Genomic DNA, 24,129 nt, shown 5'->3' on the forward strand with positions numbered 1-24,129 from the left:
TATTTCTAACCACAAATGTTGTTATTATAATTGGACTTCACTTTTTTCTGTTCACTGCTTTCTATTTTACTAGTCTGGGGATGCATTCTATCCTTAATCTGATAGAATATAAGGACTCTGAGGGCATGAATTGTTTCAATTTTCCATTTATCTTCATATACTTAGTGTTGATCGCACTGTAATTCACATAATAGATAAAAAAAATATATTAAAGGATTTATAAATTGTGATTATGCTTTAATCCAAGGATTCTTAACCTATGATCAAAAAAACTCATGGATAGATTTTAGAAGAGCAGCAAAATTCAATTGGCAAAAGTAATTATCTATTTTCACTTCCTTTGGTTTTCTTCATAATACTGTTTTATTTTAAGTACTTAAAATCATGATTTGACAAGTTATCAGATTTAAGAAGATTAATAAATCATATTTGTGTATATATTTGTGTATATACATACATTTTATCTATACATATCTATCTATCTATATGCTTTAATTCAAAAAAATGACCTAATAATGGCATGTTGAGTTACTTGACAAGTTTCTAGAATTAATATTTTGTGGTACATCATTTTTGTGTTCCCCCTTCCATAGCAGTACTGAAGAAGTAATTATAATCTTAAATTTTGGATGAACCTAGTGTGACTATATCAGCCTCTTTAACTATGATCTAATTAGGATGTTTATTTTTATTTATATGTTCCTTTATAGATAGCTGTGGTCTGAAGAAATGAGGCATATAGTCAAAAATGTGATAGATGGAAGCCATTTAGAAATGATGAGAATATAATAGCTCCTACAGTGGTATTGCAGTAATGTGAGATACTGTTATTAAGTGCAGTGGAATGGGAAACCAGGAGGAATTTTGAAGAAAGTAAACAGCCAAGTCATAAAGTTAAAAAAAAAAGTGAAAAGACATAAAAGATAGACTTTATCTACTTCACAGTATTTTACCATATTGACTTTGTAGTTGCTATTCAATCTCACAATTTTTTTCTGAAATGAGATTTTGCCAAATGAATAATGCTAAGGTCCTAGAGGGGTAAATTAAAATATTTATTCCTTTAAAAAATGGAACAGACATTGAAATAGAGAAGAGAATAAACTTTGTTTGAGACATAGGGACAAAAGAGACAAAATATGACTTTGGTAGAACAAAAGGAAATTTAAAAAAAAACAAAGACTTGTATTGGATGATTTTTAAAATTTTAATTTATCACAAAGGCAATCTGGAAAGAAGATTAGAAGGATGAGTAAATGTTCTTATTTGCCAATGATATGATAATGATTATACCAGGCCTTCAAATACTTTTCTAAATATGAACCTAAATTGTCCCAAATAATTTGGTTTAAATATTCACACTGAGGAAACAAAAAACATGGCTGAAGTATATCTCTTTGCTATACTATGATAAGTAGTTGTATAATCAAGTTATAAAGAGTTCATCCATTCACACAATGCATACACATGCAAACACACATGCATAAAATCTGTCATGGGCATTACAAATGTGTGCATAAATATGTGTGTACACATATAAATATCCACATATGAATTATGTTAAGAAAGAAAAAAACAGAACAAAAAGGAAAAAACATGGGAGAAGAAAAACCAGAAAAAAAATTAACCATAGCATGTGTTGAATTTTCTGCCCAAAGTCTGTTGAGATTTCTGTGGGTCACTGAACTACAACAAAGGATCAAGCCTTTTGATCATCACACATTCTTGCTGTTATTACAATACAATGCATTCCTAATTCTGCTTGTTTTACTCAGCATCAGTTCATGCAAATCTTTCTATGCCTTTCTATAATCAGCTTGTTCATCATTTTTATAAAACAATAACATTCTATTACCATCATATACCACAAGTTGTTCAGTAATTCTCCAATTTATGGGCATCCACTCCTTTTCCAATTCTTTGCTACTACAAAAAGGGCTGTTAAAAACATGTGGGTCCTTTTCCCTCTTTTATGATTTCCTTGGGATACAGACCCAGTAATGACACTTCTGAGTCAAAGGGTATATATAATTTCATATCTCTTTGGGCATAGTTCCAAATTGCTCTCCAGAATGGTTGGATCATTTCACAACTCTACCAACAATACATCAGTGTTTCAGTTTTCCTACATACTTCTAATATTTATAATTATCTTTTCCTGTTATTTTAGCCAATCTGAGAGGTATGAAGTTATTAATACCTCAGAGTTGTTTTAATGTATTCTTTTAATCAATAATGATTTAGACTATTTTTTCATAGAATTATAAATGTTTTCAATTTGATCACTGAAAATTGTCTGTTCATATATTTTTACCATTTTATCAAATGGAGAATGACTTGTCTTCTTATAAATTTATAGTTCTTTATGTATTTTAGAAATAAGACCTTTATCAGAAATACTGATTGTAAAGATATTTTCCCAGCTTTGTACTTCCCTTTTTAATCTTGTTTCTGTTGGTTTTGTTTGTGAAAAATCTTTTTAACTTAATGTAATCAAAGTTGCCCCTTTGTCTTTCATAATGTTCTCTATGTCATAAATTTCTCCTTTCTTCAAAGATCTGATAAGTGAAATATCCCTTGCTCTCCTAATTGGTTCATGATATCATATTTTATGCCCAAATCATGTATCCATTATGACTTCATTTTGGTATGGAGTGTGCATAGGTCTATGCTGAATTTTTGACATAATATTTTTCCATTTTTCCCATCATTTTTTGTCAAATGGTGAGTTCTTATTTCAGAAGCTAGAGTTTGGGGGCTTATAAAATGCTACGTTACTATAGATTTTGATTATTGTGTCATGTGTATCTAATCTATTCCATCGATCCACCACTCTATTTCTTAGCCAGTACCAAATGGTTTTGATGACTGCTGCTTTATAATATAGTTTTAGGTCATCATTCTTTGTATTTTGTTTCATTAATTCCCTTGATATTCTGGATCTTTTCTTGTTCCAAATGAATTTTGTTATTAGTTTTTCTAGACACATAATGTTTTGATAGTATGATTGGTTTGGCATTTAACAAGTAGATCAATTTAGTCAGAATTGTCATTTTTATTATATTAACTTGGCTTAGCCATGAACAATTGATATTTTCCCCCTTGTTTAGATCTGATTTTATATGTGTGAGAAGTGTTTTGAAAACCATTTGGTACTGGCTAAGAAACAGAATAGTCAATCAGTGGAATAGAATAGGATTCCAGGACAAATTAGTCAATAACTATATCAAACTACTATTTGACAAACTCAAAGACCCCAGATTTTGAGATAAGAAGTCACTACTTGACAAAAAATGATGGAAAAATTGTAAACTAGCATAGCAGAAAATTGGGTATTGACCCATACCTCATTCCATATACAAAGATAAGGTGGAAATGGGGTCATGATTTTGACATAAAGAGTGATATTATAAGCAAATTAGAAGAACATAGGATAGTTTACCTCTCAGATCTGTGCAGGAGGAGGGGATTTGTAACCAAAGAAGAACTGGAACTCATAATTGAATAGCAAATAGACAATTTTGATTATATGAGGTTAAACATTTTTATACAAACAAAACTAATGCAGGCAAGATCAGAAGGGAAGCAACAAATTGGGGAAACATTTTTATATTTAATGGTTCTGATAAAGGACTCATTTCAAAAATATATAGAGAACTGACTGAAATTTATAAAAATTCAAGCCGTTCTCCAATTGATAAATGGTCAAAAGATATGAACAGACAATTTTCAAATGAAATTAAAACCATTTCTAGTCATATAAAAAGATGCTCTAAATCATTATTGATCAGAGAAATGCAAATTAACAACTCTCTGGTACCACTACACACCTCTCAGATTGACTAAGATGACAAGAAAAGACAATGATGAATACTAGAGGGGATGCCGGAAAACTGGGATACTGATGCATTGTTGGTGGAACTATGAATGGATTCAACCATTCTGGAGAGAAATCTAGGACAATGCCCAAAGGGTTATCAAACTGTGCATACAGTGTTTGATCTAGCAGTGTTTGTTACTCCTGGGTTTATATCCCAAAGAGATCTTAAAGGAGGGAAAGGGACCTGTATGTGCAAAAATGTTTGTGGCAGCCCTTTTTGTAGTGGCAAGAAACTGGAAACTGAGCCTATCAGTTGGAGAATGGCCCAATAAGTTATGGCATATGAATATTATAGAATATTATTGCTCTTTTAAAAATTTTTATTATAGCTTTTAATTTACAAGATATATTCATGGGTAATATTTCAGCCTTGGCAATTGCAAAACCTTGTGTTCCAACTTTTCCCCTTATTCCCCCCACCCCTTCCCCCAGGTGGCAGGTTGACCAATACATGTTAAATATGTTAAAGTATAAATGAAATACTCAGTTGTTTTGCATTATAAAAAGAATCAGACTTTGAAGTATTGTACAATTAGCCTGTGAAGGAAATCAAAAATAGGTGGTCAAAAATAGAGGGATTGGGAATTCTATGTAGTAGTTCTTTCACTGGGTATAGCTTGTTCAATTCATTGCTCAAATAGTGGCCACATCCATCAGAATTGATGATCGTATAATGTTATTGTTGAAGTAGATAATGATCTCCTTGTTCTGTTCATTTCAGTCAGCATCAGTTCATGTAAGTCTCTCCAGGCCTTTCTGAAATTATCCTGCTGGTTATTTCTTATAGAACAATAATATTCCATAATATTAATGTATTCAAATATTCAGTTTATTCAGCCATTCTCCAATTGATGGGCATCCACTTAGTTTCCAGTTTCTGACCACTACAAAGAGGGCTGCGACAAACATTCTTGCACATAGAGGTCCCTTTCCATTTTTTAAAATCTGTTTGGGATATAAGCCCAGTAGTAAAATTGCTGGGTCAAAGGGTATACACAGTTGGATAATTTTTTCAGCAGAGTTCCAAATTGATCTCCAGAATGGCTGGATGTATTCACAACTTCACCAAAAATGTATCAGTGTCCCAGTTTTCTCACATCCCTTCCAACATTCCGCATTATATTTCCCTGTCATTCTAGCCAATCTGACAGGTATGTAGTAGTATCTCAAAGTTGTCTTAATTTGCATTTCTTTGATTAATATTATCTTGGAGCATCTTTTCATATGGCTAGAAATAGTTTCAATTTCTTCTTCTGAGAATTGTCTGTTCATATCCTTTGATCATTTGTCAATTGGAGAATGGCTTGATTTCTTATAAATTAGAGTCAATTCTCTACATATTTTGGAAAGGAGACCTTTATCAGAACCTTTGACTGTAAAAATGTTTTCCCAGTTTATTGCGTTCATCCTAATTTTGTCTGCATTAGTTTTGTTTGTACAAAAACTTGTCAATTTGATATAGTCAAAATTTTCTATTTTGTGATCAATAATGATTTCTAGTTCTTCTTTTGGTCATAATTCCTTCCTCGTTTACAGGTCTGAGATGTAAACTATCCTATGTTCTTCTGATTTATTTATAATCTCATTCTTTATTCCTAGGTCATGAATCCATTTTGATCTTATCTTGGTGTACGATGTCAACTGTGGGTCAATGCCTAGTTTCTGCCATACTAATTTCCAATTTTCCCAGGAATTTTTGTCAAATCATGAGTTCTTATCCCAAAAGCTGGGGTCTTTGAGTTTGTCAAACCTAGATTATTAAAGTTATTGACTGTTTTGTCTTTTGAACTTAACCTATTCCACTCATCAATTAGTCTATTTCTTAGCCAATACAAAGTGGTTTTGGTAACCGCTGCTTTGTGATATTTTAGATATAGCACAGCTAGGCCACCTTTATTTGATTTTTTTCATTAATTCCCTTGAAATTATTGACCTTTTTTTCCATATGAACTTTGTTGTTATTTTTCTAAGTTATAAAAATAGTTTTTTGGGAGTTGGATTGGTATAGCTCTAAATAAATAGATTAGTTTAGGTAGTATTGTCATTATTATGACATTTGCTCGCCCTATTCAAGAGCATTTAATATTTTTCCAATTGGTTAGATCTGACTTTATTTTTGTGGAAAGTGTTTTGTAGTTTTGCTCATATAGCTCCTGAATTTCCCTTGGCAGATAGATTCCTAAATATTTTATACTATTGGTAGTTACTTTAAATGGAATTTCTCTTTGTAACTCTGTTGGATTTTGTTAGTGATATATAAGAATGCTGATGACTTATGTGGGTTTATTTTTTACCCTGCAACTTTGCTAAAGTTGTGGATTATTTCTAATAGCTTTTTAGTAGAATCTTTGGGGTTTGCTAAGTATACCATCATGTCATCAACAAAGAGTGATAATTTGGCTTCATCATTGCCTACTCTAATTCCTTTAATCTCTTTCTCAACTCTTATTGCTAAAGCTAGCATTTTTAATACACTATTGAATAGTAAAGGTGATAGTGGACAAACTTGTTTCACTCCTGATCTTATTGGGAATGGTTCCAGTTCACCCCCATTTCATATGATGCTTACTGATGGTTTTAAATAGATGCTACTGATTATTTTAAGGAAAAGTCCACTTATTCCTATGTTCCCAAGTGTTTTTAATAGGAATGGATGTTGGATTTTATCAAATGCTTTTTCTGCATCTATTGAGATGATCATATGGTTTTTGTTAATTTGGTTATAAATATGTCAATTATGTCAATAGTTTTCCTATTATTGAATCAGCCCTGCATTCCTTGTATAAATCCCACTTGATCATGCTGTATTATCCTGTGGATGATTTTCTGTAGTCTTTTTGCTAATATCTTATTTAAGATTTTAGCATCAATATTCATTAGGGAGATTGGTCTATAATTTTCTTTCTGTATTCAACCTACCTGGTTTAGGTATCAGTACCATGTCTGTGTTATAAAAGAACTTTGGTAGGACTCCTTCATTCCCTATTTTTTTCAAATAGTTTATATAGCATTGGAGCTAATTGTTTTTTAAATGTTTGGTAAAATTCACATGTAAATCCATCAGGTCCTGGGGATTTTTTTCTTAGGGAGTTGTTTAATAGCTTTTTCTAGTGCTTTTTCTGAAATGGGACTATTTAAGGAATTTACTTCCTCCTTTGTTAATCTGGGATGTCTATATTTTTTGAGATAGTCATCCATTTAACTTAGGTTATCAAATTTATTGGCATAAAGTTGGGCAAAATAACTCCTTATTATTTCTTTAATTTCCTTTTCATTGGTGGAAAGTTCCCCCTTTTCATTTTTAAGAGTAACAATGATTTTCCTCTTTCCTTTTTGAATCAGATTTACTAAAGGTTTATCAATTTTATTGTTTTTTTCATAAAACCAACTCTTAGTTTTATTTATTAGTTCAATATTTTTTTTTAACTTTCAATATTATTAATTTCTCCTTTCAATTTTAGAATTTCAAGTTTAGTACTTGATGGGGGGTTAATTTCATCTTTTTCTAGCTTTTTAAGTTGCAAGCCCAATTCATTGATCTTCTCTTTCTCTATTTTATTCAAATAAGCCTCTAAAGATATAAAACTTCCCCTTATTACCACTTTAGCTGCATCCCACAAATTTTGGTATGATATCTCATCATTGTCATTATCTTGGGTGAAATTATTAATTGAGTCTATAATTTGCTGTTTCACCCATCATTCTTTAAGATGAAATTATTTAGTTTCTAATTACTTTTTTGTCTATTTACCCTTAACTTCTTGTTGAATGTAGTTTCTATTGCATCTTGATCTGAAAAGAAAGCATTGACTATTTCTGCCTTCCTGCATTTAATTTTGAGGTCTTTATGTCCTAAGGTATGGTCAGTTTTTGTATAGGTTGCATGAACTGCTGAGAAGAAAGTATACTCCTTTCTGTCACCATTCAGTTTTCCACAAAGATCTATCATACCTAATTTTTCTAATATTCTAGTTACTTCTCTAGGTTCTTTCATATTTGTTTTGTGGTTTGATTTATCTAATTCTGAGAGTACAAGGTTGAGATCTCCCACTATTATAGTTTTGTTGTCTATTTCTTCTTGCAACTCTCTTAACTTCTCTTTGATGAAGTTAGATGCTATACCACTTGGTGTATATGTTTAGTATTGATGTTGCTTCATTGGCTATGCTACCCGTTAGCAAGATATAGTTTCCTTCCTTATCTCTTTTAATTAGATCAATTTTTGCTTTTACTTGATCTGAGATAAGGATGGCTACCCCTGATTTTTTGACTTCATCTGAAGCATGATAGATTCTGCTCCAGCCTTTAACCTTTACTCTCTATGTATCTCCCTTCTTTAAATGTGTTTCCTGTAAACAACATATTGTAGGGTTCTGACTTTTGATCCAGTCTGCTATCCATCTCTGCTTAATGGGAGAGTTCATGCCTTTCACATTTATGGTTAAAATTACTAATTCTGTATTTCCTGCCATCTTATTATCCCCAGATTATGCTTTGTTTTGTCTTGTCCCCCCCCCCCCCATTGCCTCCTTTCCCAATATTAAACTTATGGGCCCCAGTTGCATCTCTCTTTTTAGCTTCCCTCCCTCCCTCCATTTAAATCCCTTCCCCTTTCTTGTACCCTTCCCTTTCTTTTCCTTTTCCCTTTTCCTCTCCAATTTTTAATGAGGTGAGAGAGAATTCTTTGTAAAACAAATATGTTAATTATCTTCTCTTTGAGCCACCTAAGATTCACACAATGTTCCTCTCCCTCTTTAAGTTCCCTCAGATATGATAATTTTTCTTTGCCTCTTCGTGGGATGTAGTTTCCCTCTTTTTGTTTCCCTTTTCCCTTTTTGTGACACTATCCCCTTTCCATTTCTACTTCCCTTTTTTATGTTATATCAGTAAAATCAAATTATACATGTGGTCTTATATATACCCACAACAGAAATACAGTTCTCAAGAGTTCCTTTTACCTTTTTCTGCTCCTCTTGAGTCCTATGGTTGAAGATCAATTTTTTTTCTTCTGGTTTTTTCCTCAGAAACAAATGGAATTCTTGTGTTTCATTAAATGTCCATCTTCTTTCCTGGAAGAAAATGCTCAGCTTAGCTGGGTAGTTTATTCTTTCCTGCATTCCAAGTTCTTTTGCCTTTCAGAATATCAGATTCCACGCCCTTTGATCCTTCAATATAGAGCCAGCTAGATCTTGAGTGACCCTTATTGTTACACCTCGGTATTTGACTTTTTTTTTTCCTTAGCTGCTTGCAATATTTTTCCCCTAGTCTGATAGTTCTGAAGCTTGGCCACAATATTCTGTAAAGTTTTCTTTCTTTCATTCTTTCTTTCTTTTTTTTTTTTTTAGAATCTTTTTCAGAAAGTGTTCAGTGAATTCTTTCAACACCTATTTTACCTTCTGGTTCTATTTCCTCTGGGCAGTTCTCTTTGATGATTTCCTATAAAATAGTATCTAGGCTCTCTTTTTCATCATAATTTTCAGGAAGTCCAATAATCCTCAGATTATCTCTCCTAGATCTATTTTCCATGTATGTTGTTTTTCCAAGAAGATATTTAATGTTTCTTTCTAATTTTTCATTATTTTTTTATTTTTTTTATTTTGCTTGATTGATTCTTGGTGTCTCAACAAATCATTCATTTCTATTTGTTCAGTTCTGATTTTTAATGAGTTATTTTCTTCATTAGCTCTTTTTACTTTTTTTTGTATATGTACAATGGAGTTTTTAAATGAGTTGTTTTGCTCTATGGAATTTTTTTCCGTTTCACTTTTTTTTTTTTTTTTTTTTTAGTGAGTTATTTTCTTTTTCCAATTCACAAATCCTACTTTCCTCAGATTTCTTTATCTTTTCAAATTCACATGGCAGGAGGTTGTTACTCTCTTGCATAGCTTCTCTTTCCTTTCCCCATTTTTCTCCTAGCTTTCTTTTAAATTTGCTAATATTCTCTTCATGGAGAGAGTTATGTGATGGGAGCCAGGTAACATTCCCCTTTGTGGTATTGTTGGAGACTGTCTGCTATTACTCTACTTGCAGTTGAAGACCTGCTCTCTTTCTGTATAGAAGCTATCCATTGTCCTTTTGATTTTTTAAGTCATTTTTTTAAAGCCTGTAGGATCCCCTTTCAGGGCCAGGAGGTTACCAGCTTCCTCTGTAGAACAAGGATAAATATATGGACAGTGGCTGTCCTGCAAATGGGCCAGACATGGTAGTGCTCTAGGAAAAAGTCCCCCCCCCCCAAGTGAGCTGCAGAAGTGCCCAGTGAAGAACCCCACTGTGTTGATTAGTGACTGCCCTGGGGCTAGAAACTGGGCAGTGAAAGTGTTGCTGCCCAAGCCAAACCCCACCCTGGAGCCTTGGGTATTAGCAGCTGACCAGCCAATAGCCCCTCCACATGGGAAATATTTCTGCAGAAGTTCTATTGCCTCAGGCCCAGCCCCCCACTATGCAGATTAGAGGCTGCCGTGGGCTGCTCCCCCTGCTGTGCAGATTTGTGGTTGCCACACTCAAGCTATAGAATGCAACTGCAGAACTCTGTTGTGGTCTTTTCTGAGTTACTTCCTGTTTTGGGTGGATGTGACAGGTCCTGTTAGGTTCTGGCATTTTTTTAGAGTACCCTCTACCTTTGGCTTTAATTTCTCTGCTGTTCTGCTGTTTTCCAAGCAGAGCAAAGCAATCAGCCTATGGCAGAGTCATTTCTGTAGATTTTCCAACCTCTGAGGCCACTCCCCCCTATTAAATATGCTAGCCTCTAGTTCTATCGCTGCCTGTCCTTTTCCACCATCTTGGCTCCACCTCCCTAATATTATTGTTCTGTAAGAAATGACCAGCAGGATGATTTCAGAAAGGCCTGGAGAGACCTACATGAACTGATGCTGAGTGGAGCTGGACCAGGAGATCATTGTGTATGACAACAACAAGACTCTACAATGATCAATTCTGATGGATGGCTCTCTTCAACAATATGATGATTGAAACCAGTTCCAATGATTTTGTTATGAAGAGAGCCATCTACTTCCAGAAAGTAGATTGTGGGAACTGAGGGTGGACCACAAAATAGCATTTTCACTCTTTCTGCTGTTGCTCTCTTGCATTCTCTTTTCTTACTCATTTACTTTCCTTTTTTATCTGATTTTTCTCATGCAGCAAGAGAATTATATAACTTTGTTTACACATTGGATTTAACATGTATTTTAACATGTTTAACAAATATTGGATTGCTTGCCATCTAAGGGAGGAAATTAGGGGAAAGATGGAAAAGTTTGAAACACAAGACATGCAGGGGTATGTAGATGTTGAAAAAATTATTTGTGCATATGTTTTGAAAATAAAAAAATTTAAAAAAGAATATATTACATGTCATCAAGCCAAGTAAAATAATGAAATTAAGTTATTATCATTAAACACAGACATGCACACAAGAGATGGGAAATCTCAATCTTTTAAGACATTTGCTGAAAGTCTTTATCAATAGGGAAGCTGACTTTTTTTTATTCCTTACTGGTTTTAAATAGTCAGTAATTTGGGAAGACAATTTTAAAAAATGAAAACTCTGCCCCTTAAGGATTATGAATTTAGAGATGAACATGACTTCAGAATTCTTCTAGGACAGTTTTCTCGCTTTCTTAATAAAGAAATTGAGAAATGAAGTGACTTGCCCAAATCACTTTAAGTAGTTAGTGGACATGTGTAATAAATATATATTTCTCTTTTTCCATGGGACCACATAGCTTCCCCTAGAGACAATACTGCTGTGCTGAAAATGATTGTAACAAATACAGTGAAGGGAAGAAAGCACCATTTCCCCAACTCTTTTCAAGGACTTTTTAAGTGATCATTAAATAATGATCACTATATCTAAAAGTGAATGCAGAACATAGAATGAAATGAATGTGCAATCCATGGTATGACTTGGTATGCATTCTTGGTTTTAGAATAGTGAATTTGTTTTAGTTTGAACATTGACTATGGCATAAGGAATAATATGTTTTCAATAATAAATTTTTTGTTATTCTATGGCAATTTATTCCTAAAAAAATGAGATCTCTTCTCATCAAAAGCACAGCAACAATTACATAGTGCTGTAAAATTAGCAAAACACTTAACAAATATTACTATTTCAATCTATTATATACTTCTGAATTTCTGGATAGTCAGTAAAATCACAATGACAAAAGAAGAAAACAAATGCTTTTAAGGGAAAACTAATGAAAAAAATTAGTGGGGTTAAATTAGCTACAGCAGCAGTCAGGTTAACAATTATACATATATACATATATATATATATATATATATACATATATATATATACACACATATATATATATGTATATATATTTATATTTAACAAATTATTACAATTTGGTCTTTTTAAAAAGATATTTTAGGGACAAGGTAATGTCCTAGGGTGGGATCCAGTAATACACTGACAGGTATATAATCGAGTCAAATTGTAAAATTTTGGTGTAAGCATCTGCACTTGGTAAATACAACAAAATAGTTTGAATTATTTTTCTTTTCATTGTCTAGAGGACAAAGTAATGGATAAATATTAATATTGCATATTAAAAATAAATGCATGTTGAACAAGATCTGATTGTTTACTAACATAATCCTAGATGGAAACCCTCTTTTTTTGACATATAAAAATTATTTAATATTTAGTTTTCTCCAACTGTGTTTTTTTTTTACCAAATTGTATTTTTTCTAATAACATGTACAGATAATTTTCAACTTCCACTTTCTAAGATTTTAAATTCCAACTTTTTTCTCCCTTCCTTCCTTCCTTCCCCCTCCCAAAGAAAGCAAGTAATCTGATATATATAGATATCTTATATCTTAAGTTTGTACTATCATTTTAAACAAACTTTCATGTTAATCATATTGTGAAACAAAATCAAAACAACAGGGAAAAACGTTAAGAAAAAGAAAAAAAAATTAAAATATCATGCTTTGAGCCTCATTCAGCCTCAATAGTTTTCTATATAAGAATGGCATTTTCCATCCCAATTATATTGGAATTCACTTAGATCACTATATTATCGAGAAGAGATGTCTTTCATAGTTGATTATCACACAATGTTCCTTTTATTGGGTACAGTGTTCTTCTGATTCTGCTAAATCCACTCAGCATTAGTTCATGTAAGTTTTTTAGGCTTTTCTGAAAGTAGCTTGATTTTCATTTTTATAGAAAGATCATATTCCATTACATTCATATGCCATAACATATTTAGCTATTCTCAATTGATTAGCACCAATTTCCAATTACTTGCCATTAGAAACATTTTGACTGAGTCCTTTTTCCTCTTTTATGATCACTTTGGTAAAGAGATCCAGTAGTGGAACTGCTGGATGAAAGGTTATACACAGCTTTATAGTCTTTTCAGCAGACTTCCAAACTTCTCTTCAGAATGGCTGGCTTAGTTCACAACTCCACCAATAATGCATTAGTGGCTCATATTTTGCACATCTCCTCCAACATTTATCATTATTATTTCCTGTCACCTAAGCCAATCTGGTAAGTGTGAGATGGCACCTCAGAGATGTTTTAATTTGCATTTATTTAATCATAAGTGATTTAGAGCATTTTTTTCATATGTCTATAAACTAAAAATTTCTGTTCATGTCCTTTGACATTTATCAATTGGGGATGGCTTATATTCTTATAAATTTGAGTCAATTCTTTGTTTTAGAAATGAGAACTTTATCAGAAACACTGGCTGTAAATCCCCCTAAAAAACTCCCATTCTTCTGCTTTTCTTTTTTCTAATCTGGGCTGTTTTGGTTTTGTTTATGCAAAATCTTTTTTTTTTTACTTTTGTGTAATTAAAATTAGCTATCTTTTTCCATTTCATAATGTTCTCTAGTTCTTCTTTAACTATAAATTTCTCCCTTCTCTACAGATCTAAGAGGCAGACTATACCTTATTCTCCTAATTTGCTTATCACACTTTATGTTTAAATCATGTATTCATTTTGACATTACCTTGGTATAGAGTTAGATGTTGTTCACTATCTACTTTCTTCCACAATGTTTTCCTAGCAATTTTTGTCATATACTGAACTCTTATCCCAGAAGCTGGAGTCTTTGGGTTTATCAAACACTAGATTATTATAGTCGTTAAATATGGTATGTATCTAAGTTATTCCACTGATCTGTTATTTTATTTGTTATCCAGTATTGTTATGGACCAGAACTCTGTACTTAAAACAAGGATTCTTACAAGGTGCTAACTCAGTGGAATTGATAAAGACAAATGGTTATCTAGTTTAGCATGGTGTTTAATAGTTCTCTAGTTCAGTACATTTACTTAGTATTTAATTTAGTTCTACAAGATTCACACTTATGATGTAATTATAAGAGAGCATATAAGCTGGGACGAACTCATCCAGAGTCAGAGCCAGAGAAGACAAGAGGATTGGAGGCAGGAACTCAAGCTCTCAGAGCCAAGCAGAGAGATTCATTCCATTTTTCACCTTTGTGGTGGCTGGAGGTTGAAGCACAAGCCCTTGGACTCAGAGCCAGATTAGCAGGTTTCTGAAGGGTCTCACTTGAAATAGGTATACATAAATCCATATTACACAAGCACATAGTAGTATAGCACATGCTAGTAGTGACTTAACAAACAACATGAATCAACATGAGGCATTGTACCCATCCATAAATCCTAGAAATAGTCCAGAAACAATCTGTTGTCCATCACTTCATGTGTCAGGGAATCCAATGATTCCTGCAAAGTTCTGAAGTCCTGTAATAGTCTCATCATGTGTAAGGGAATCCAATGATTACTGTAGATTTTGAAGTCCGTATCAGTCTTATCATGTCTCAAAGAATCCAATGATTCCCATAGATTTTGAAGTTCTGTAACAGTCTCATTATCAGCCATGCTCTTTCAGTATCAGATGTTTCTTAGGTTTTCTCCTTTGCTTTGGGATTTTTCTCTGTTTTTGTCTCTCTCTGATGGACAAGGCAAATATGGCTCATTGGCACCCATCTGATTCCTTCCCCAGCTGTAGAGACACAAGCAAACCCTTTCTTCCAAGCAGTTAACCTATCTGGTCCCTTCTATTCACCACTTTCTAGATCTTTCCTCATCACCCGGCAATCACATTGGTGCTGCTTTCACTGGCTACTGCCCTTCTCTTGGGTTAAAAAGCCTCTATTCTCCAATGAAATCCTTTTCTCCCATCTGATTGCTTCTCTGCTGATTGATCACATCAGAGTCTTGAACTTCTAAAGACTCTCTGGGTATAAATTTGGCTGCCATAATGCCACACCTGTTTTTCGTTTGATATCTTGGAGATGGGCCCTACCTTTCATTTCCCTGGGTCAATTTACATTCTGAGGCCCAGTGGAAGCCCTTGTTGCATGAGGTTTTGGTCTCAGTGGAGAAATGGAGGAGAGCCTGCCACTACGTGGTGTGAGATGAAGTAAGTAAATCTCTCTGAATCCCAGGGCTTGTGCTTCAGTCTCCAGCCACCACAACAAGATCTCTGGCTCTGACTCTGGCTGAGTTTGTCCTACCTTATATGCTGTCTTATAGTTACATCATAAGTGTGAATCTTGTAGAACCATATTAAGTATTAAGTACATGTACTGAACTAGAGAACTATTAATGAGCATTCTAAACTAGATAACCATCGTCTTTATCAATTCCATTGAATTAGCACCCTTGTAAGAATCCTTGTTTGAAGTAGAGTTCTGGCCCATAGCAGGGTCAAGTGGTTTTCATGAGTGTTGCTTTGTAATATAGTTTTGTCTGCTATAACTGGGTTATATTCCTTTGCATTTTTTTAAAAAAATAATTCCCTGAAAGTTCTTGATCTTTTATTCTTCCAGGTGAATTTTTTTTTAATTTTCAAGCTCTATAAAGCAATTCATTGGTAGTTTGATTGGTATGGCAATGAATAACTAGATTAATTTAAGTAGAATTGTTATATTTGTTGTTTTAGCTCGGCCTATCTATGAGTGCTTGATATTTTTCCAATTGTTTGGATTTAATTTGATTTGTTTAAAAAGTGTTTTGTAATTGTGTTCATACAGTTTCTAGCATTTATTTTGGCTGGTAGAATCCCAAATATTTTATATTATCTACAGTTATTTTAAATGGAATTTTTTCTTCCTATCTCTTGCTACTGGGCTCTGTTATTGAAATAGAGAAATGCTTATGATTTATGTGTTTATTTTACATCTTGAAACTATGCAAAAATTGTTAATTGCTTCATGTAGCCTGTAGTTGAATCTGTAGAATTCTCTAAGCATGCCACAATATCATCTTCAAAGAATGGTAATTTTATTTCCTAAATGGCTACTCTAATTCCTTCAATGTTTTCTTTTATTTTTGAAGCTAATCTTTCTAGTACAATATTGATTATAATAGCGGTTATAAAGGGCATACTTTTTTCACCCACAATCTTATTAGGAATGTTTCTAGCTCACACCCATACAAAATCATGCTAATGATTTTGGATATACAGTACTTATTTTACAGAAAAACCCTATTTTTTCTATGTTCTCTAGTATTTTTATTAGGAATGAGTACTGTATTTTGTCAAAAAAAAATTTGCATTTATTGAGATAATCATATAATTTTTGTTAGTTTTACTATTGATGAAGTCAATTATTTTGACAGTTTCCTGATATTGAACCAGCCCAGCATTGCTGGTATAAATTCCACTTGGTCATAATATATAATCCTGCTGATCAATTGTAATCTCTTTGCTAATATTTTATTTTAAAATTTTGCATTAATATTCATTAGGGAAATTGGTCTATAATTTTCTTACTGTGTTTTGGCTCTTCCTAGTTTAAGTATCAAAATTATGTGCATGTTATAAAAGGAATTTGTAGGACTGTTTCTTTGCTATTTCTCCAAATGGTTTATATGGCATTGGAATTAATTATTTTTTAAATGTTTGGTAGAATTCACTACTAAATCCATCTGGCCCTAAAGATATTTTTCTTAGGGAGTTAATTGAAGGCTTGTTCAAATTATTTTTCTAAAATGAGATTATTGAAATACTTTATTTTCTCTTTTTTATTAATCCTGAGCATTTTATGTTCTTTTGTAAATATTTCTCCATTCCAATTACACTGGCAGATTTATTGGCACATAATTCAGAAAATACCTCCTACTTACTTTTAAATTTTCTCTTTATTGGTGATAAGTTCACCCTTTCATTATTGATACCTGTAATTTGGTTTTCTTTAAATTAATCAAAGATTTATTTATTTGATCATTTTAAGTATAACTCTTAGATATATTTTATATTAATTCAATAGTTTCTTTTCTATTTTATTAATATCTCCATGTTTTTTTTTAAGAATTTCTAGTTTGGGTATTAAAATAGTTGTATGTTTTTTAAAATAATTTCTTTCCTAGCTTTTTTGTTTCATGTCCAATTCATTGATCTCCTCTTTCTCTAGATAGATAGATTTAATATTTCTGCCTTTCTGCATGTGATTGTGAAATGTTATGCCCTATTATATGCTCAATTTTTGTATAGTTATCATATACTACTAAGAAAAAGATGTATTCCTTACTATCTCCATTCATTTTTCCCCAGAGGTCTATCATATCTAACTTTTCTAAAATTCTATTCACTTCCTCAGTTTCTTTTTTATTTATTTTGTTGATAGATTTATGTAATTCTGAAATTCCCCACTAATGCAGTTTTATTCTGTATTTCTTAAATAACTCACTTAGTTCTCCTCTAAGGATCTTCCTGCTATATACTTGGTGCATATATGTTATTCTTATGTGTGGAATCCTTTATCAAGCTGTAGTTTTATTTTTTATTTCTTTTAATTAGGTCTATTTTTACATTTGCTTTTTTTTTCAGGATAACTATCTCTAAATTTTTTTCTTCAGTTGAAGTAGCCTTTTCCCTTTCTTCTGTGGGTCTCTCTCTATTTTTTTTAAACAACATATTGTAGGATTCTGGTTTTTAATACACTCCATTCTCTTCTTCTATTTTATGGGAGAGTTTATCTCATTCAGATTTAAAGTTATAATTATTAGTTATATATTTCCTTTCATCCAATTTTCCCCCATTGATACTTTTCATTTATCCTTTTCCATCCTCACCAGTGTTTTTTTTCTAACCCCCACTTCCCTCAATCTGTCCTCCTTTCTCTCATTTCCTTCCATTTTCTTTCCCACTTTTGCTTCTACTTCTGCTCTTCCTTCTATAAACCTTTCTTTCCTCTTATTTTCTGCCTCTTCCTTCCTATTTGCTTGTAGGGTAAGATTAATGACTATACCCAATAAATTGTGTATGTATGTTATTCCCTCTTTAACCCAAATCCAATGAGATTAAGGTTTAAAACAATGCTTATCTCTCTCCCTTCTTTCCTTTTACTATGATAGGGCTTTTTTGCCTCTTCATGTTTTGAAATATCTCATTTTACCTCCTCTTTCTTCTTTTCCCAGTACATTGTTTTTTTTATATCCTCTAATTTCTTTTTTATATCATCACTTCAAAGTCATTCACACCTTCTGTCTATATATACTCATTCTCTGATTCAACCATTCTGAAGAGCAATTTGGAAATATGCCCAAAAGGCTATCAAACTGTGTATACCCTTTGACCCAGCAGTATCTTGACTGGGCTTGTATCCCAAAGAGATAAATAAAAATATAAATAATACACACACACACACACACACACACAGAGAGAGAGAAGATGCATAAGTTATGGTATATAAATGTTATGGAATATTATTGTTGTATAAGAAACAATCAGCAGGATGATTTTAGAGAGGCCTGGAGAGACTTACATGAATTGATGCTAAGTGAAGTGAACAGAATTAGGAGATCATTGTACATGGCAATAAGATTATACAATGATCTATTTTTGATGGATGTGGCTGTTTTCAACAATGAAATGATTCACATTTGTTCCAATGGTCTCATGATAAAGAGAGTCATCTACATTCATAAAGGATGTGGGAACAGAGTGTGGATCACAACATGGTATTTTCACTCTTTTTTGTTTATTTCATTTTTTTTTCTAATTTTTTTTTCCTTTTTGATCTGATTTTTCTTGTGCAGCATGATGATTATAGAAATATGTATAGAAGAATTGCATATGTTTAACATATTGAATTACTTGCCATCTGAGAAGGAGGTGGAGGTAAGGGGGACAAATTTGGAACACAAGGTTTTGCAACATTCAGTGTTGAAAAATTATCCATGTACATGTTTTGAAAATAAAAAGCTTTTATAAAAAATTAAATTAAATAAAATTTAAAAATAGCTTTTGTGATCCTTAAAACAAAATACAGTTCTCAAGAGTTAAGAATATCCTCTTCCCATGTAAAAATGCAAACAATTTAACCTCTAAATAATATGTATTTTTCCTTTCCTGTTTGCATTTGTTTTGCTTCTCTTTAAGATTGATTTTTTTTTTAGCTTTGGCCTTTTCATAAGAAATAATTAGAAGTCCTTGGGAAGGTTATGTTCCGTGTTGTCAGATAGTTAATTCTTGGTTATAGTGCAAGCTCTTTTGTCTTCCCAAATATATTCCAGGCCTTCCAATTCTTTAATACAGAAGCTGTTTAATACAAGGTAATCATGACTGTGGCCTCTCAATATTTGAGTTGTTTCTTTCTGTCTGCTTAACATTGATCTGGTAATTCTAGAATTTAGTTAAAATATTCCTTGAAGTTTTCCTTTTGGGGTTCCTTTCAGGAGATGATCTATTAATTGTTTGAATGCAGTTTTACTTAATTTCTGGAAATATATTGCCTAGGTTCTTTTTTTGAACCTAGCTTTCAACTAGTACAATAATTCTTAAATTATTTCTCCAAGATCTATTTTCAAGGCTGGTTCTTGTTTGTTTGTTTTTTTTTTTCCCAGCAAGGTATTTTATATTTTCTTTCTTTTTCTTTTTTTTTCATTTTGTTTTACTGATTCTTGATGTTTTTTGAGTTATTACCCCCACTTGTCTAAACCTAATTTTTAATGAATCATTTTCTTCAGTTAGCTTTTTTTTTTTTTTGAAACTTCCTTTTCTATTTGGCCAATTCTACTTTAAAGAAGTTATTTTCTTCAATGCATTTTTTTATTTCATTGTTTTTATTTCATCAAATCTATGCTACCAAAGTTTAAAATTACACTTCATATTGTGAACATCTTCTAAAATGAATGAGTACTGAATAGGAATAAAAGATTTGAATAAGAGATACCTATTCTCTGATGTAATATGAATGATACCACCCAAATGGGAGAACTTATTTTTGATTAAAGGGTAAAGAATATCTTATCTCTGAATTCTGTCCCATTGTTTTACTGTGGTAGAACTGGTAGAGATTACTAGAGACAAGATTAATCTATCCAGAAATGAATCTCTTCTTCCAAGAGTACTGATATGTCTACCAGTTCCTTATTAAATAAAACCCACATCACATTACAATATTGATTCTATCATTAATTACTAGCCAGAGTTGATCTTTATTACTAGTGCAATTCCTTCACCAAAAAATATTTAAATATTCAAATTGCCTCCATATAAGGTCTTAGGTTTTCAAAAGAACTAATGATCTCAATTTATTGATTATCTGCAATTGTAATCTCATACTTTTCATTCATCTTATGAGGTTTTACATTCTCCATTATCTATAAGAATATTATTCAGTCCTTTTAACAACCTTTTTTTTTAAGATGAAGAAATTGAGGCTGAGTAAAGTTAAATGATCTATCCAAATATATGTTGCTAATAAATATACGAGGCAGAATGTGAAATCAGATTTTCCTTGCTCCAAGGAACACTATGTTACAAGGCTGATTAATCATAAGTCTGAGAAAATTAAGTCCCTAATTTGTTGCCTGGACAAAACTAAATAACACAGGATATATGTTACAAGGAGACAGGATATTAGATCAGGGTAATAAAAAAAGAACTTCTTAATATACAAATTATGCATATGTGAAGTTTGTTATCTGGGCTATTATTGAATTCCTCCTTCAATTGGAGACTATGATTAAGAATTGTTTTTTTTGTTTTGTTTTGTTTTGTTTTGTTTTATTTTTTTTTAATGATAGGGATATGAGAATGAAGACATTGTATCTGTTTTGTCCAACTCTAAGCCCATATGTTTCTACGATGTTAAATGAGTATTAAGGAAGTTTGACTAGAATGGCACATGTTTAAACTTCATTGATGGTCTGCCCCTCAGATTACTTCTCTTTCTCTCTAAAATTTACCTATTCTTTTTTGAGTAAACTTATTTTCTTTTTTTTCCCTCTAACTTCTGTTCAGAATCCTCTTTCTGTATCTCTTTGTCTCTCTGTGTATGTCTCTATATTTGGTTCTCTGGCTTTCTCTCTTTTTCACATTTTTTATTTTGCCAATCATTATCTAACATTTTAGCCTCATTTCCCCAATGAGATTTTGGGATTTTAAGGTGCTACTTATGTGCAAAACTATTTAAAGAGTTAAATGAGCTAGTACATGTAATTATGTGTAAAGAATTGTTATTGTTGGCAGAGAAAATCTTTTGGCTATTTATGTGTTTCCTAAAGTACTTCTTACAATGTTTCATACATATTAGACTCCTGATAAACATGTAGTGAATACATAAATATATTAATCAATGAAAAAATTAATTCACTATGTGTTTAAGGAAAAAAATTGTCACCATTGCCCCTGGGGGCATTTAAGTTATTTTTTTATACAATCTAGAATCCACTTTGACTTTTTGCTGATATTTAACACATCATGAATGTCCTTTAATATCTATATGCAAACTTTTTATCTCTCAAAATCTTAGCTGGTTGCCCCATGTGACATTTTGGCTTGCAAACTCATACCCATCATTTATTATGCACTGAGCATATAGAGGACTTTCTATTGCTGCATAGGTCATAACAAAAGAGTGTCCCAGTCTTTTAAAAAGGACTAACATGCCCATGGCATTTTATTTTTTCATATCTCCTGAGAAAATATTTCAAAGTGGTTTTACTTCAGTTGGAATGGAGTCAATCTAAGACCTTTTAATATAACATTGTTACTACTTAACATTTAGTGAATTGCAGACTTACCAAATCCCCATCTTGAATTTATGCTGTTTCTAGAAGAACCAAAAATGGAAACTAGATCATTGCATTCTTAAACCAATTTCAAATTCAACTGCCTTTATTCTTAAACTCTGCTACTCAGAGGATTTTACATTTGAATGAAAACTTAAAGCTCTTCTTAGCCAATGCTCTCATTTCATGCATTAAAATACTGAAATTCAAAAAGTTGAATCAACTTTTCCTGCAATCAATTAATTAATAATTGATGTAGCCAAAATTTTAATACACGTCTTTTGCCTCAAAATTTGGTGTGATTCATCATCACCACCACCACCACCACCAATATATGGCATGGATAATCTATTTATTTTCTGAAGTCATAGGATTATTTAGACACCTTAAACTTTCAGAATCAGATTTTCATTCAAGAGACATTTCCAGAAACAAACAAACAAACAAAAAGATGCCAAATTAATCTAGATTTTGATAGACTGGGATTGGATTGATCACATATTTTCTTTTATTGTGCATTGAAAACCTAGTCCTTAGAAAATTGAAAACTAAGTTAGACTTAAGAAGTCCAGATCTCTGATATTGTGGTAACTGTATATTTGAAGGGATAAGAAATTAACTGATTTTATCTTCCTGTATACAATGTATGTAGAATCTGGGAAAACAATGAACATTGTCTATATCAGTCCTAGTTTACTTTAAGTTCTTTTAGAGAAATACCTGTGTCACTTTATTCATGAATAAATTTATAGCCTATATTGATCGCTTCCCTCCTAAGGACATGATATATTATCACAGACTCTTTTTGCAGTCTTGATCTTCTCAGTTTCTATTTGTGTTTGGAATTAAGTGCAATGAAGTCCTTATTTGAAAATTACCTATCAATTGTTAAAGAGCAGTTGTCTACATTTATAAATATATATATATAGAAGATATTTCATAAAAAATTTAAGAAATAATAGCAAAGAGAAAATCAAGAAGAGACATATTGGTTAACAAATGTATTAACTCTTTCCATTTGCATTGATAAGTCAACTAACATTGTAATGTGTCTTCTCTGTGTGAGACTCTGTGATAAACCCTAGAGATTCAAAGAAAGGGGAATAAAATCAATGGGGTGGCAGAGGATAATCTTGGAGGGAAGACAACAAGATTAGAAGAACTGAGAAATACTTTTTTGTAGAATACAGATCTTTGAATGAGACTTGATGGACACCACTGTTTGAAACTAAGAGGTGGAGAGGGAGAACAGCCTTCCATGCACAGGGATCAACCATTGAAAATGCTCAGTGTTGAGAGATAGTGTGTTGTGTTGGAGAAAAAAAATAAGGAGGTCCGTTTCATAGCATCAAAGATTAGAAAAAGGGGAAAAGTAAACAAATATAAGAAGACTGGAAGGACAGATAGGGGCCAGCTCATAAAGGGCCAAACTTATTGAATCTTATTACATAATGGGAAGGAGAATGGCATCAACAAATTTTGTTTTAGGAAGATAAAATTGACAACTGAATGGAGGATGGGATGGAATGTAAAGAAGCTAGAGACTGCCTAATACAGTAGTTTAGATGCAAGATTATAGTGCAATTCTAATGTCAGAGTAAATGCTATGAAGATAGAAATAAAAAGATTTGACCTTTTATGGGATGTGAAGGCTTAAAGTTTGGAATTGAGCATGTCCTGGGTAATTGGGAAAATGGTAGTACATCAGTGATAATGGAGTGGGTTTTGGAGAGAAATGCATCAAGATGTCAATTATATTCATCAAAATATCCATATTTTACAATACTCCCTTAGAAGATTTATTCAAAAGTCAAGTTTCCTCTGTCCTTTCTAATAAAATAATTAAAACAGAATGTGCGTATGAAAAAATTAGGAAGATCAAGAGTGAAAAGCAGAGTAAAGAAAGTGAGTTTTCAATTGGAAAGATATTTTTATTGTTTGTTTTTGTTCATTTTTGCTTATTTTCAAAGAGGACCAATAATGTCATAATTTTAGCATGAATTAAATTCAAGTGAGGCAAGTTGCACAAAGTCATCAGTCTCATACTGTCTTCCAGAATCTGTGAAGCCCAATGAAATGACAAAAGTCTAGATAACTAGATGAAGAAATGATGACTTTGGTAACTTCAATTTCTGATCAAGCTCTAAGTACTCAACAATATCTACTTTAGCCACCTTCATGACTTGTGAAATAAATTGGTCTTCTCCACCAATTCTTCTAGGGG

The 24,129-nt window shown here is 32.2% G+C and overlaps 1 protein-coding gene across 2 annotated transcripts in view; it reads right to left on the bottom strand.

Annotated features, from left to right (window-relative positions):
- Positions 1-8,757: 8,757 nt before the first annotated feature.
- CNTNAP5 (contactin associated protein family member 5) overlaps positions 8,758-24,129 on the bottom strand; it is a 949,942-nt gene continuing 934,570 nt past the window's right edge. For both annotated transcript variants that reach the window (XM_074301761.1, XM_074301760.1), the window contains one exon: positions 8,758-8,949. In XM_074301761.1, the coding sequence (XP_074157862.1) occupies positions 8,773-8,949 (177 nt within the window). In that variant the 3' untranslated portion in view covers positions 8,758-8,772. The remainder of the gene's footprint in view (positions 8,950-24,129) is intronic.

Source organism: Sminthopsis crassicaudata, chromosome 3 (genome assembly GCF_048593235.1).
Source record: "Sminthopsis crassicaudata isolate SCR6 chromosome 3, ASM4859323v1, whole genome shotgun sequence".
Lineage (NCBI taxonomy): Eukaryota > Metazoa > Chordata > Mammalia > Dasyuromorphia > Dasyuridae > Sminthopsis > Sminthopsis crassicaudata.